General features: G+C 69.4%; 1 protein-coding gene across 4 annotated transcripts in view; it reads right to left on the reverse strand.

Annotated features, from left to right (window-relative positions):
• Positions 1 to 568: 568 nt before the first annotated feature.
• Positions 569 to 12,265, reverse strand: part of PLCD3 (phospholipase C delta 3) — a 46,062-nt gene continuing 34,365 nt past the window's right edge. For 3 of the 4 annotated variants that reach the window (XM_075911417.2, XM_075911418.2, XM_075911416.2), the window contains exons 7-15: positions 11,674 to 11,818; positions 11,435 to 11,587; positions 10,984 to 11,127; positions 10,434 to 10,575; positions 9,819 to 9,935; positions 6,390 to 6,565; positions 4,501 to 4,633; positions 2,438 to 2,587; positions 569 to 1,681 (exon numbers count right to left, since the gene is read on the reverse strand). In XM_075911417.2, the coding sequence (XP_075767532.2) occupies positions 1,593 to 1,681; positions 2,438 to 2,587; positions 4,501 to 4,633; positions 6,390 to 6,565; positions 9,819 to 9,935; positions 10,434 to 10,575; positions 10,984 to 11,127; positions 11,435 to 11,587; positions 11,674 to 11,818 (1,249 nt within the window). In that variant the 3' untranslated portion in view covers positions 569 to 1,592. The remainder of the gene's footprint in view (positions 1,682 to 2,437; positions 2,588 to 4,500; positions 4,634 to 6,389; positions 6,566 to 9,818; positions 9,936 to 10,433; positions 10,576 to 10,983; positions 11,128 to 11,434; positions 11,588 to 11,673; positions 11,819 to 12,265) is intronic. The other variant, XM_089774052.1, reaches the window with a different exon arrangement.

Below are 12,265 nucleotides of genomic sequence, written 5' to 3' on the forward strand. Positions count from 1 at the left end.
GCCTGGCCAGAGGCGACAGCCGCCCGCGCCTGCTGGGACTGGTTTGCATTGCGAGTGGGAACCCCCAGCTCCTGGGAGCACCACCAGCCCCACGGCGCCGGAGGGACCGACCCCTCAGGCCATCCCCGGGGGGCTGAGCCAGACCCTGCCCTGGGGCATCCCTGCAGGCCGGCACAGACGCCAGGTGGCACAGGCGGCATTTGGTAAAATAAACTTTTATTGGCACTTCACAATATATTAGATCGATTTGCACAGGCCCTGGGCTCTAGGGCAGCCCCCCCCCCCACCCCCAAGCTGCTGGGCACGGCCACAGGCCCTGGGCTCTAGGGCAGCCCCCCCCCCCCCCCCAGCTGCTGGGCACAGCCACAGGCCCTGGGCTCTAGGGCAGCCCCCCTCCCCCCCCCCCAGCTGCTGGGCACAGCCACAGGCCCTGGGCTCTAGGGCAGCCCCCCTCCCCCCCCCCCAGCTGCTGGGCACAGCCACAGGCCCTGGGCTCTAGGGCAGCCCCCCCCCCCCCCAAGCTGCGGGGCACGGCCACAGGCCCTGGGCTCTAGGGCAGCCCCCCCCCCACCCCCAAGCTGCTGGGCACGGCCACAGGCCCTGGGCTCTAAGGCAGCCCCCCCCCCCCAAGCTGCTGGGCACGGCAGCCACCCGCCCCGCTGCGACCAAGCCAAAGGCCCCTTCAGTGCAAGCGTCTCCGCCCCCAGCATGTGCAGCGAGCACTAAAGGGTTAACTGGAAAGCATGTGAGTGCGTGTGCTCTGCGGAGCGTGTGGCCCCTCTGCTGGGTCGGGGGGCCGTGTGAGTGCGTGTGCGTGTGCCCATCGGAGGGAGGCGAGTGTGGCCTCTGCACATGTGTGTGTAGCCCCTCAGAGTAGCTGTGCACGTGACCACTGGCGTGTGGGTGGGCCCTTCAGCGTGTGCACTTCCCTGTGAGAATGTGGGCGCATGCACACGCTTGTGTGATGCACGAGAGGCAGGCAGCGTGTCCCCGCCCCCGCTGCAGGAACGCCCTCGCTGGCTAGTGGAAAGAGCCGCCCGTCCAGCCCCCTCATCACACCTGGCGCTGGCCTGCCCCGAGTCCCTCCTCTGCCTGTTTCTGGCAGGGCGCTGGCATAGGCGCCGCCCGCGGCCCCCACAGCAGGAAGGTGCAGGTGAGAGGCACCACACGCCCAGGGTAGGGCCGGCAGGGCCACCCAGCCCCACAGACTCAGCATAGGGCCGCCCGGCCCCACAGACTCAGCATAGGGCCGCCCGGCACCATGCGCCCAGGGTAGGACCGGCAGGGCCACCCAGCCCCACAGACTCAGCATAGGGCCACCCAGCCCCACAGACTCAGCATAGGGCCGCCTGGCCCCACAGACTCAGCATAGGGCCACCCAGCCCCACAGACTCAGCATAGGGCTGCCTGGCACCACGCACCCAGGGTAGGACCAGCAGGGCCACCCGGCCCCACAGACTCAGCACAGGGCCGCCCGGCACCACGCACCCAGCGTGGGACCGGCAGGGTGGCCCAGACTCATGCCCCCGCTGCGCGCAATGTCGAAGGGCTCCTGGCAGGCCCTGCCCGGGCGGTCCCTCGGCCGGGAGCTCTCACAGCTTCGTGGCTTGGACGTGCACGAAGAGCGTGGCCGGCGCCAGCGACGCCCCGTCCCGGGAGAGCAGGTGGACGTGGCGATACCCTGGGAGCACAGGGAGGCAGCAGGTGAGGCAGGGACACAGCTCCCCCAGCCCCCCACCCCCGCAGGCAGAGCGTGGCTTGGCTCCCCACCGCCCATGCACTCCTGCTATCTGCTATGGAAATGCAGCCACCGCGGGGGCGGGGGGTAGAGGGACCGGGCTGCCCAAGGAGAGCGGGAGGGAAGCGGGAGGGCAGGCCCTGTGGGCAGGCTCAGTGCCGGCAGGTGGGGCGTGGAGGCAAAGCAGAGCAGAGCAGACGCCCACCAGCGTCCCTGCGCGCTGGGCGGCCCCTCAGGAGAGATTCAGGTGCTGCCCAGCTGATCAGCAGAGCGCCCACTGGTCCCTGTGTTGTTTCTATGGGTGGTGCACACTGGCACATGCCTCCGTGCACAGAACAAAATTATTCCGCACATGAGTGGAAAGATGAGGGGCCATCGGTCGGGGTCCCCGGCCTGAAGTCAGGTGGCTGGCGAAGAAGGTGGCCGGCACCCTCTGCTCTGTGCCTGGCCGCGTGCAGCGAGGGGGGGTGGTCTGCGGTGCTGCGGGACAAGAGCGGATCACGGAGCCTGATGGAGCCAGGCCTGCAGCGGGAGTCGCTGGGCCAGCGGGACTGATGCACCAGGGAGAGCCCTGCTGAGCTAGGGGGGTCCCCTCCAATGCCCCCCCTCCCGTGCCTCGCAGCTCCCCCATGCAGGGTCCTTGGCAGCCTGCTGGGCACGGTGCTTCCTGCCCCAGCGCCCGGCCTGCCCCACACCCACCTTCTCTCAGGCAGCTGAAGGGCAGGGTGAACTGCCCCACAAAGTCATTGCAGGAGGTGGTGTCGTAATCTTCCACCACAAAGCGCACCAGGGCCAGCTCCGGCACCTGCAGCTGGAAGCTCAGCGTCTCCTCCCAGCGCGGGTTGAACCCTGGGGGGCGGGGGACAGGCAGGGTCACAGGCTGGGCCAGCTGCCCTGCGCCCCCTGCCCCCCCGAGCATCAGTCGCATGTGGCGCCACAGGGCTGCACCCTCGGGGGTCCTCAGGCTCCGTCACTGCAGGGGAGCTGCTAAGGCCCCAGGCCGGACTCCAGCTCCTTGCCCCACAGCGGCTTCTGAGAGAGCTGGGAGGACTCTTTCTGCCCCCCCCCCCCCCAGTAGATAATTATGGAATACAGCTGGGGGGGGGGTTCTCTGCCCCATGGGTGATTACTGCCTTGGAGCAGGAGGATTTCCAGCCCTGCTTTTCCCAGCTAAACACCCAGGTCCACTGGAATCGGGCCAGGCTCTTAGGCCCACAGGTGTCCTGTAGCAGGGAGTCCCACAGGTTAATCAGGCCTTATTTTTATTTCTCAGGGGCAGGGTTCCCTGTAGGCTGGGGGCTTGGGCGGCCACTCAGGCGAAATTCAAGTGCAGCCCAGCCAATTAGAAAAGCGCCCACAGCTCGGTTTTGCTGTCTACAGGTGGTGCACATCCGCACATGCCTTGGTGCACATAAGAAAATCCATTCTGCGTGGGGCTGGAAAAGACGAGAGGGACCATTGCTCAGGGGCAGGGGCTCCAGCTCACTAGCCAGCCCGAGACAGGTGGGCCCTTCACTGCGCTCATGGGGCGATTGCCTACCCCAGGGGCAGGGGGGCTGGGCACCCAACGACAGACCCAGCAGTGCACCGGGGCACTTCTGCACTAGCCCTGTGTGTGTGTGTGCGAGTGCGAGTGTGAGTGCGTGTGCGAATGCGTGTGTGAGTGCGTGTGCGAGTGCGTGTGCGAATGCGTGCACGTGTTAGTTAAATCCTGCACTGGAGCTAGTGGGGCCCTAGAGAAGATTTTGGCTAATTTCTGTTTCCACCTCCTGCTCGGTCAGATTTAACAGCAGCTGGAGAACAGAAGAGCGACCAGGCCGGGGCAGACCAAAGGTCCACGTAGCCCCGTGTCCTGGCTGCCTACTGCGGCCAACACCAGCTGCCCCGGAGGGAGTGAACAGAACAGGGAACCAGCCAGTGATCCCTCCCCGTCACCCATTCCCAGCCCTGGCAACCAGGCTAGGGGTGCCATGCCAGCCTGGCTAATAGGTGGTTTAGGGCTGATGGACCTGTCCTCCATGAATGCATCCAGCTCTTTTGTGAAGTCCTACTCATCACCACATCCCCTGGCGAGGAGTTCCACAGGTTGACTGTGCGCCGAGTGAAGAAAAACTTCCTTTGGTTTGTTGTAAACCTGCTGCCTGCTGATTTCATTGGGTGACCCCTAGTTCTTGTGTTATGGGAACAAGTAAATAACTTTTCCTTATTTACTTTCTCCACGCCAGGCACGATTTTATAGCCCTTGATCATATCCCCCTAGTCGTCTGTCTTCTAAGCGAAAAGTCCCCGTCTTTGGAATCTCTTCAGAGGGACCATTTCAAACCCTCAGCACTGTGTGTGGTTGCCCTTTCCCAAGGCCAGTGTATCTTGTCTGAGATGAGACGGCCCCTCTGCGTGCAGCGTGCCGGCTGTGGGCGTGCCAGGGATTTCTACAGCGGCAGTAGGATGTTGTGTGTTCTCCTCGCCCCTTTCTAATGATTCCCAGCACGGTGTTTGCTGGGTCGGCTGCTGCACAGGGAGTGGATGTTTTCAGAGACCCCTGACTCCGAGCCAGCTGGAAGCCCAGGCTGTCCAGGGGGCTGCCCTTGACCGAGCGATCCCCAGGGCCGTGGGGGGCAGCACAGCGGCTGACCAGGGCGGTGGAGCAGAGCCACGGCAGGGCCGGGTGCTGGATTCCGCTCTGGGGAGCAGCTCTGGTCCCGGCCGGCCGGGGAACGGCCAGAGCCCCTTGGAGCCCGTGGGCTCCCCCGGCGGGCGCTCACCGTTGTTGAGCTTGTACTCGGTCTGCTGCTGGCTGCAGTCGGCCGGGACGCCGTGGATCTCCACGCGCACAAAGGGGTCCACGATGGAGCTTTTCTTCGGGTTCAGCTTGGGCAGCTGCTGGGCCGTGATCACCTGCAGGGAGGCGGGTGAGCGCGGGGGAGGGGGCCGCGCCAGGCTGTGCCACAGCTGTGGACTCCCCCACTGATCCCGGGATCCACGTGGCAGTCCCTGGGCCTGGCCCACTCTCCGGGGGCAGGAACAGGTGGGGATTGTGGCTGGGCCCTACCCGGGCCTTGAGCATTCCCAGCGCTGAGCCTGCTGGGACCATGGCCCCTCCCCTCCCCTCGCACGCGCCTCGCACCCCCCCGACCCCTCCCGGTGCACCTCCTCGCACGCCCACGGCCCCTCCCCTCGCACGTGCCTCGCCCCCCCGGTGCACCCTCCTCGCACGTCCACGGCCCCTCTTGCACGCGCCTCACACCCCCCCGACCCCTCCCGGTGCACCTCCTCGCATGTCCACGGCCCCTCCCCTTGCACGCGCCTCGCCCCCCCGGTGCACCCTCCTCGCACGTCCACGGCCCCTCCCCTCGCATGCGCCTCGCACCCCCCCGACCCCTCCCGGTGCACCTCCTCGCATGTCCACGGCCCCTCCCCTCGCATGCGCCTCGCACCCCCCCGACCCCTCCCGGTGCACCTCGCACGCCCACAGCCCCTCCCCTTGCACGCGCCTCGCCCCCCCGGTGCACCCTCCTCGCACGTCCACGGCCCCTCCCCTTGCACGTGCCTTGCACCCCCACAACCCCCCGGTCCACCTCCTCGCACGTCCACGGCCCCTCCCGTCGCACGCACCTCGCACCCCCGACCCCTCCCGGTGCACCACCTCGCACGTCCATGGCCCCTCCCCTCGCATGCGCCTCGCATCCCCCGGTGCACCCTCCTCGCACACTCACAGCCCCGCCCCTCGCACGTGCCTCGCCCCCCCAGTGTACCCTCCTCGCACGTCCACGGCCCCTCCCCTCACATGCGCCTCGCATCCCCCGGTGCACCCTCCTCGCACGCCCACAGCCCCGCCCCTCGCATGTGCCTCGCCCCCCCAGTGCACCCTCCTCGCACGTCCACGTCCCCTCCCCTCGCACGCACCTTGCACCCCCACGGCCCCCCCGGTGCACCTCCTCGCACGTCCACGGTCCCTCCCCTCGCGTGCGCCTTGCATCCCCCCGGTGCACCCTCCTCGCACGCCCACAGCCCCTCCCCTCGCATGTGCCTCGCACCCCCGCCCCTCGGTGCACCCTCCTCGCACGTCTACGGCCCCTCCCCTTGCACACTCCTTGCACACCCATTGCCCCCAATTGCTCCTTGCACACCCACAGCTCCCCTCACTCACTCCTCACACACCCACTCCCTCTCCCCTTGCATGCACCTCGCATCCCCACAGCCTTTCCTAGTGCACACTTCTCACACCTCCACAGCCCCCCCACACACCCACAGCCCCCTCACGCTCCTTGCACACCCAGCCCTCCCACTTGCTCCTCCCATACCCAATGCCGCTCCCTTTGCATGCTCCTCGCACCCCCACTGCTCCTCCCCTCCCATGCTCCTCACACCCCTAGAATTCCTCCTAGTGCACTTTCCTTACAACCCCTTCCCATGCATGTGCCTCGCACCCCTACAACTCCTCTTAGTGCACACTCCTTGCACCCTCACTGGCCCTCCCCTTGCACATTCCTTGCACCCCTAGAGCCCTTCCTAGCACGCACCCCCTGCCCCTCTCCTCACATCCCCACTGCGTCTCTCCTTGCACCCCCCAGCTCCACCCCTCGCACACTCACCCCCCCCCCAGCTGCGCACCCAGCCGCTCCACAGCTCTGTGCACCACGGGCCTGCGCACCTTGACCCGCAGCTGGGTGGGTCTGTGCCCGGGCCCGCACCCGGCCTCGGGGTCGAAGGAGGCCTGGCGGCTGCGCAGGAAGCTGGGCTTGAGAACGTAGCCGCAGCGCCCGTTGGCCAGGAACCGCCCGCGGTTCAGATCCATCTTCCAGCCGGGCGTCTGGAAGTTCAGCGCCACTAGGGGACAGAGAGCAGCGGGGTGATGGGCGGGGGAGGGGAGACAAGGGGGGGCTGGAGGTGCCAGGGATGCGGACGCTCCACGAAGGTACTTGGGTGTGGGTGGAGATCGGGGGGGGGGGGGGGCGTAGGCACGTAGGGGTACAGACTCTGGGCAGGGTGTGGGAGGGGTCTGGGCGGAGGTACAGGCTCGGGGGGGCGTACGCACGTAGGGGTACAGACTCTGGGCAGGGTGTGGGAGGGGTCTGGGCGGGGGGTGCAGGCTCGGGGGGGCGTAGGCACGTAGGGGTACAGACTCTGGGCAGGGTGTGGGAGGGGTCTGGGCATAGGTGCAGGCTGGGGGGGGCGTACGCACGTAGGGGTACAGACTCTGGGCAGGGTGTGGGAGGGGTCTGGGCGGAGGTACAGGCTCGGGGGGGCGTACGCACGTAGGGGTACAGACTCTGGGCAGGGTGTGGGAGGGGTCTGGGCGGAGGTGCAGGCTCGGGGGGGCGTAGGCACGTAGGGGTACAGACTCTGGGCAGGGTGTGGGAGGGGTCTGGGCGGAGGTGCAGGCTCGGGGGGGCGTACACACGTAGGAGTACAGACTCTGGGCAGGGTGTGGGAGGGGTCTGGGCGGGGGGTGCAGGCTGGGGGGGGGGCGTAGGCACGTAGGGGTACAGACTCTGGGCAGGGTGTGGGAGGGGTCGGGGGGGGGGTGCAGGCTCGGGGGGGCATGTGCACGTAGGGGTACAGACTCTGGGCAGGGTGTGGGAGGGGTCTGGGCGGGGGGTGCAGGCTCGGGGGGGCGTACGCACGTAGGGGTACAGACTCTGGGCAGGGTGTGGGAGGGGTCTGGGCGGGGGGTGCAGGCTGGGGGGGGCGTAGGCACGTAGGGGTACAGACTCTGGGCAGGATGTGGGAGGGGTCTGGGCGGAGGTACAGGCTCGGGGGGGCGTACGCACGTAGGGGTACAGACTCTGGGCAGGGTGTGGGAGGGGTCTGGGTGGAGGTGCAAGCTCGGGGGGGCGTAGGCACGTAGGGGTACAGACTCTGGGCAGGGTGTGGGAGGGGTCTGGGCGGAGGTGCAGGCTCGGGGGGGCGTACGCACGTAGGGGTACAGACTCTGGGCGGGGTGTGGGCGGGGGTGCAGGCTCAGGGGGGCGTACGCACGTAGGGGTACAGACTCTGGGCAGGGTGTGGGAGGGGTCTGGGCGGGGGGGTGCAGGCTCGGGGGCGTAGGCACGTAGGGGTACAGACTCTGGGCTGGGTGTGGGAGGGGTCTGGGCGGGGGGTGCAGGCTCGGGGGGGCATGTGCACGTAGGGGTACAGACTCTGGGCAGGGTGTGGGAGGGGTCTGGGCGGGGGTGCAGGCTGGGGGGGGCGTACGCACGTAGGGGTACAGACTCTGGGCAGGGCGTGGGAGGGGGCTGAGCGGAGGTACAGGCTCGGGGGGACGTACGCACGTAGGGGTACAGACTCTGGGCAGGGTGTGGGAGGGGGCTGGGCGGGGGGTGCAGGCTGGGGGGGCGTAGGCACTTAGGGGTACAGACTCTGGGCAGGGTGTGGGAGGGGTCTGGGCGGAGGTGCAGGCTGGGGGGGCGTAGGCACGTAGGGGTACAGACTCTGGGCAGGGTGTGGGAGGGGTCTGGGCGGGGATGCAGGCTGGGGGGGCGTAGGCACGTAGGGGTACAGACTCTGGGCAGGGTGTGGGAGGGGTCTGGGCGGGGGAGCAGGCTGGGGGGGGGCGTACGCACGTAGGGGTACAGACTCTGGGCAGGGTGTGGGAGGGGTCTGGGCGGGGGTGCAGGCTGGGGGGGGCGTAGGCACGTAGGGGTACAGACTCTGGGCAGGGTGTGGGAGGGGTCTGGGCGGGGATGCAGGCTGGGGGGGCGTAGGCACGTAGGGGTACAGACTCTGGGCAGGGTGTGGGAGGGGTCTGGGCGGGGGTGCAGGCTGGGGGGGGGCGTACGCACGTAGGGGTACAGACTCGGGGCGGGGTGTGGGAGGGGTCTGGGCGGGGGTGCAGGCTGGGGGGGGCGTACGCACGTAGGGGTACAGACTCTGGGCAGGGTGTGGGAGGGGTCTGGGCGGGAGGGGTGCAGGCTGGGGGGGGGCGTACGCACGTAGGGGTACAGACTCTGGGCAGGGTGTGGGAGGGGTCTGGGCGGGAGGGGTGCAGGCTCGGGGGGACGTACGCACGTAGGGGTACAGACTCGGGGCGGGGTGTGGGAGGGGGCTGGGCGGGAGGGGTGCAGGCTCGGGGGGGGCGTACGCACGTAGGGGTACAGACTCTGGGCAGGGTGTGGGAGGGGTCTGGGCGGGAGGGGTGCAGGCTGGGGGGGGCGTACGCACGTAGGGGTACAGACTCGGGGCGGGGTGTGGGAGGGGTCTGGGCGGGGGTGCAGGCTGGGGGGGGCGTACGCACGTAGGGGTACAGACTCTGGGCAGGGTGTGGGAGGGGTCTGGGCGGGGGTGCAGGCTGGGGGGGGCGTACGCACGTAGGGGTACAGACTCGGGGCGGGGTGTGGGAGGGGTCTGGGCGGGGGTGCAGGCTGGGGGGGGCGTACGCACGTAGGGGTACAGACTCTGGGCGGGGTGTGGGAGGGGTCTGGGCGGGAGGGGTGCAGGCTGGGGGGGGCGTACGCACGTAGGGGTACAGACTCTGGGCGGGGTGTGGGAGGGGGCTGGGCGGGAGGGGTGCAGGCTCGGGGGGGGTGCAGTCAGCTCCCAGGAGCAGCTGGCGTGTCCCTGGGCTCCGAGGCGGGGGCCAGGGGCTCCGTGCTCGGCCTCTGGCACTCGGGGGCAGCACACGGAGCCCCCAGCCTGGCACCGAGGGGCGAGTGCCAGTTCGGAGCCGGGCAAGAGGCCCCTTGGTTCTGCTGCGCCACCGACCAGGCGGCCAAACAGTTAGTGGCCCGGAGAGCAGCCGCCAGGGTCCCCTTTTGGCCGGGCGTTCGGCTGGAGAACCAGACCCCGGGCAACGTGCGGCCGAGGCTCCACGCCCAACAGATGCCCCGTGAGCCCCCGGGCCGGTGACTGGATCCGCACAGAGGCCATGGCGGGAGGCCTGGAGCAGCACCCGGCCCCCAGCCCCGCGGGGCAGGCAGACTGGGCAAGTGGGAGGCCCTCAGGGACACTGGCCAGCAAGGAGCCATAAGAACCAGCAGGGGGCGCCCAGAGCCCACAGGAATAGAACCCCCCTCCTCCAAAGCAGGCCAGCGGCACTGAGGGGAAACTGAGGCACGGCGCAGGCTGCCCCGCCCTGTCTCACCGAGCTGGCAGCCGACGTTCCACATCTCCTGGGGGTTGTAGTTGGACGAGTTCATCTTCAGCCCCATGGGGTAGATGCGGCTCAGGTGCCGGGCGTTGTACCGGACCAGGCCGCTCCCTGCAGCAGGGCACAGCGGCTGCTGTCAGCGCGGCCGCCGGAGCCCGTGTGGCGCCTGGGCTGCTGGCCAGTGATCTCCTTGGGGGGGCCCGGCTGGGCCGTGTCTGCCGCCCTGGCCCGCCCCCCCGGCTGCCCCTGCAGCCCAGCCCAGGGTGTTCAGGGCCCCACGCTCAGGAGCAGGGTCTCCCCAGGTCTCACAGCTCAGAGCACGGGGCTGACAAGCCGCAGGGGAAGAGCCGAGTCCCCCCGTCACGCCCAGCAGGCAGCCGAGCCCCTGCCCCGACAGCGGGAAGCCTGCCAGGTCCGGGGGTCCCAGCCCTGTCTGGCCCCAGCTCTGTGCAGCCAGGTCCCCCCGTCAGTCCCGGATCTCCCATCAGCTCAGCCCAAGGCAGCTGCTCCATGGGCAGAGCCAGAGCCCTGCAGCCCACCCAGCCAAGCCCCAGGCCTGCCCCAGGCCTCCTCCCCAAGGCCGGGGGAGCCCAGCCTGTCTCCCGGTACCTGACTCCTTAATGAGCGTCCTGGCCGCCCTCTCGCTGAAGGAGGACATGTGGCAGGGCAGCTGGCTCCGCAGCGCCTCCTCCAGGCCCCGGAAGGGCACGGCCTGGCAGTACACGACCAGGGCGGAGAGCTCCGGCGAGATCTGGGGGAGCAGGCACAGCGGGGGGGTCGCGGCTGCAGCCCGGGACCTTTCCACCCTTCGGGGGCCGGGGCACTTGCTCGGCTCGGCCCCGCCCCGGTCCCGCGAGGGGCTCAGAGCCAGGCCCTCGGCCCCGGCCCCAGCATGCCAAGGACACGGGCTGCCGGGTGAGGCAGCGGCCTTAGTCCTGAGACGCCTGCTGGGGCCAGCGGGGGATCCAGCCACCCGGCCGGGCTGGTCACAGAGCCCCCCCCCCATCGGCCGTGTCCGATCTCTCTGTGCGGCAGGAAGGGAGACCTGGGCCCGGCTTGCTCCAGCAGCAGCAGCATCTGCCACGCAAGGGGGCAGCCACGAGGTCTGGGGCCCAGCCCTGCCCCCGGCCCACAAGGGGCTGGTCCTGCTCCTCCTCACCCTCCTGCCGGCTCTCCGCAGCATCCTCTCCTCCTCCTCCTCCTCCTCCTCCCCATTGCTCTCCAAGAGGACGCTCGAGTTCTTGGGGTCACACTCCAGGTCCGGCAGCTTCTTCCCTTTCACCAGGATCTTGCCTTTCAGTTGCTGCACAAGAGGAAAGCCCATGTCTAAGACTGGTGGGGGGACCCCACCCTGCCCAACATCCTGCTGCAGAGAGTCCCACAGGGTAACGGTGTCTCTCCCCCTCCACCTGATGTGCTCCAGTAGGACCCCGCTCTCGCCCTCTGGCAATGGCCAAGGGGCTTTCTGCCCCACCCTGGGTGCAAGGGGATGGAGGGAGGCGAGGCCCAGGGGCGTCCATACGATGAATCCATGAAGCTAGGGGCTTTGGGCCTCCTCTCAGCTCACCCCCCAGGGACCCTCCCCTCCAGCGGGAGGCCCAGAGCGTTACCTCCGGGGACGGGAGCTCCGTGGGGCTCAGCCCATCCAGCGGCTGGGTCAGCAGCATGTCCCCCAAGATGGCTCTCATGTGCCGCGCCATGGTGGCCTGCTGCTCCGGCCCGCAGTGGTTCTCCAGGGACAGGATCACGGGGTACGCGGAGTGCTGGGGAGACGGGGGGTGAGGGACAGCGCCATGGGGGGCACTTCCTGCTCCCGCCCAGGCAGCCCCACCCGCCGCGCGGGGCTCACCTGGAAGGCGTAGGCCCGGATGCTCTCGATGGCGTCGCGGAAGAGGATCTTGGAGGTGAGGGTGTGGCCGTGGTAGATGACCGGCTCCCCGTTCGGGCCCTCCCAGCAGTCCAGCTCCACACAGCGGCAGCCCTCCGTGAACGCCCTGCCGGGGGGGGCGGCTCAGCCAGGGGCCACCACGGCACCCTGCCCCCCCCCGACCCCCAATCCCCTCTGGCAGCCCTCCGTGAACGCCCTGCCGGGGGGGTCGGCTCAGCCGGGGGCCAGCACGGCACCCTGCCCCCCCCCAGGCCCCCAATCCCCTCTGGCAGCCCTCCGTGAACGCCCTGCCGGGGGGGGCGGCTCAGCCGGGGGCCAGCACGGCACCCTGCCCCCCCCCCCCAGGCCCCCAATCCCCTCTGGCAGCCCTCCGTGAACGCCCTGCCGGGGGGTCGGCTCAGCCGGGGGCCACCACGGCACCCTGCCCCCCCCGACCCCCAATCCCCTCTGGCAGCCCTCCGTGAACGCCCTGCCGGGGGGTCGGCTCAGCCGGGGGCCAGCACGGCACCCTGCCCCCCCCCAGGCCCCCAATCCCCTCTGGCTGCCCTCCGTG

This window comes from Pelodiscus sinensis, chromosome 29, assembly GCF_052426305.1.
Source record: "Pelodiscus sinensis isolate ZL-2025 chromosome 29, ASM5242630v1, whole genome shotgun sequence".
In the NCBI taxonomy this organism is placed as follows: Eukaryota; Metazoa; Chordata; order Testudines; family Trionychidae; genus Pelodiscus; species Pelodiscus sinensis.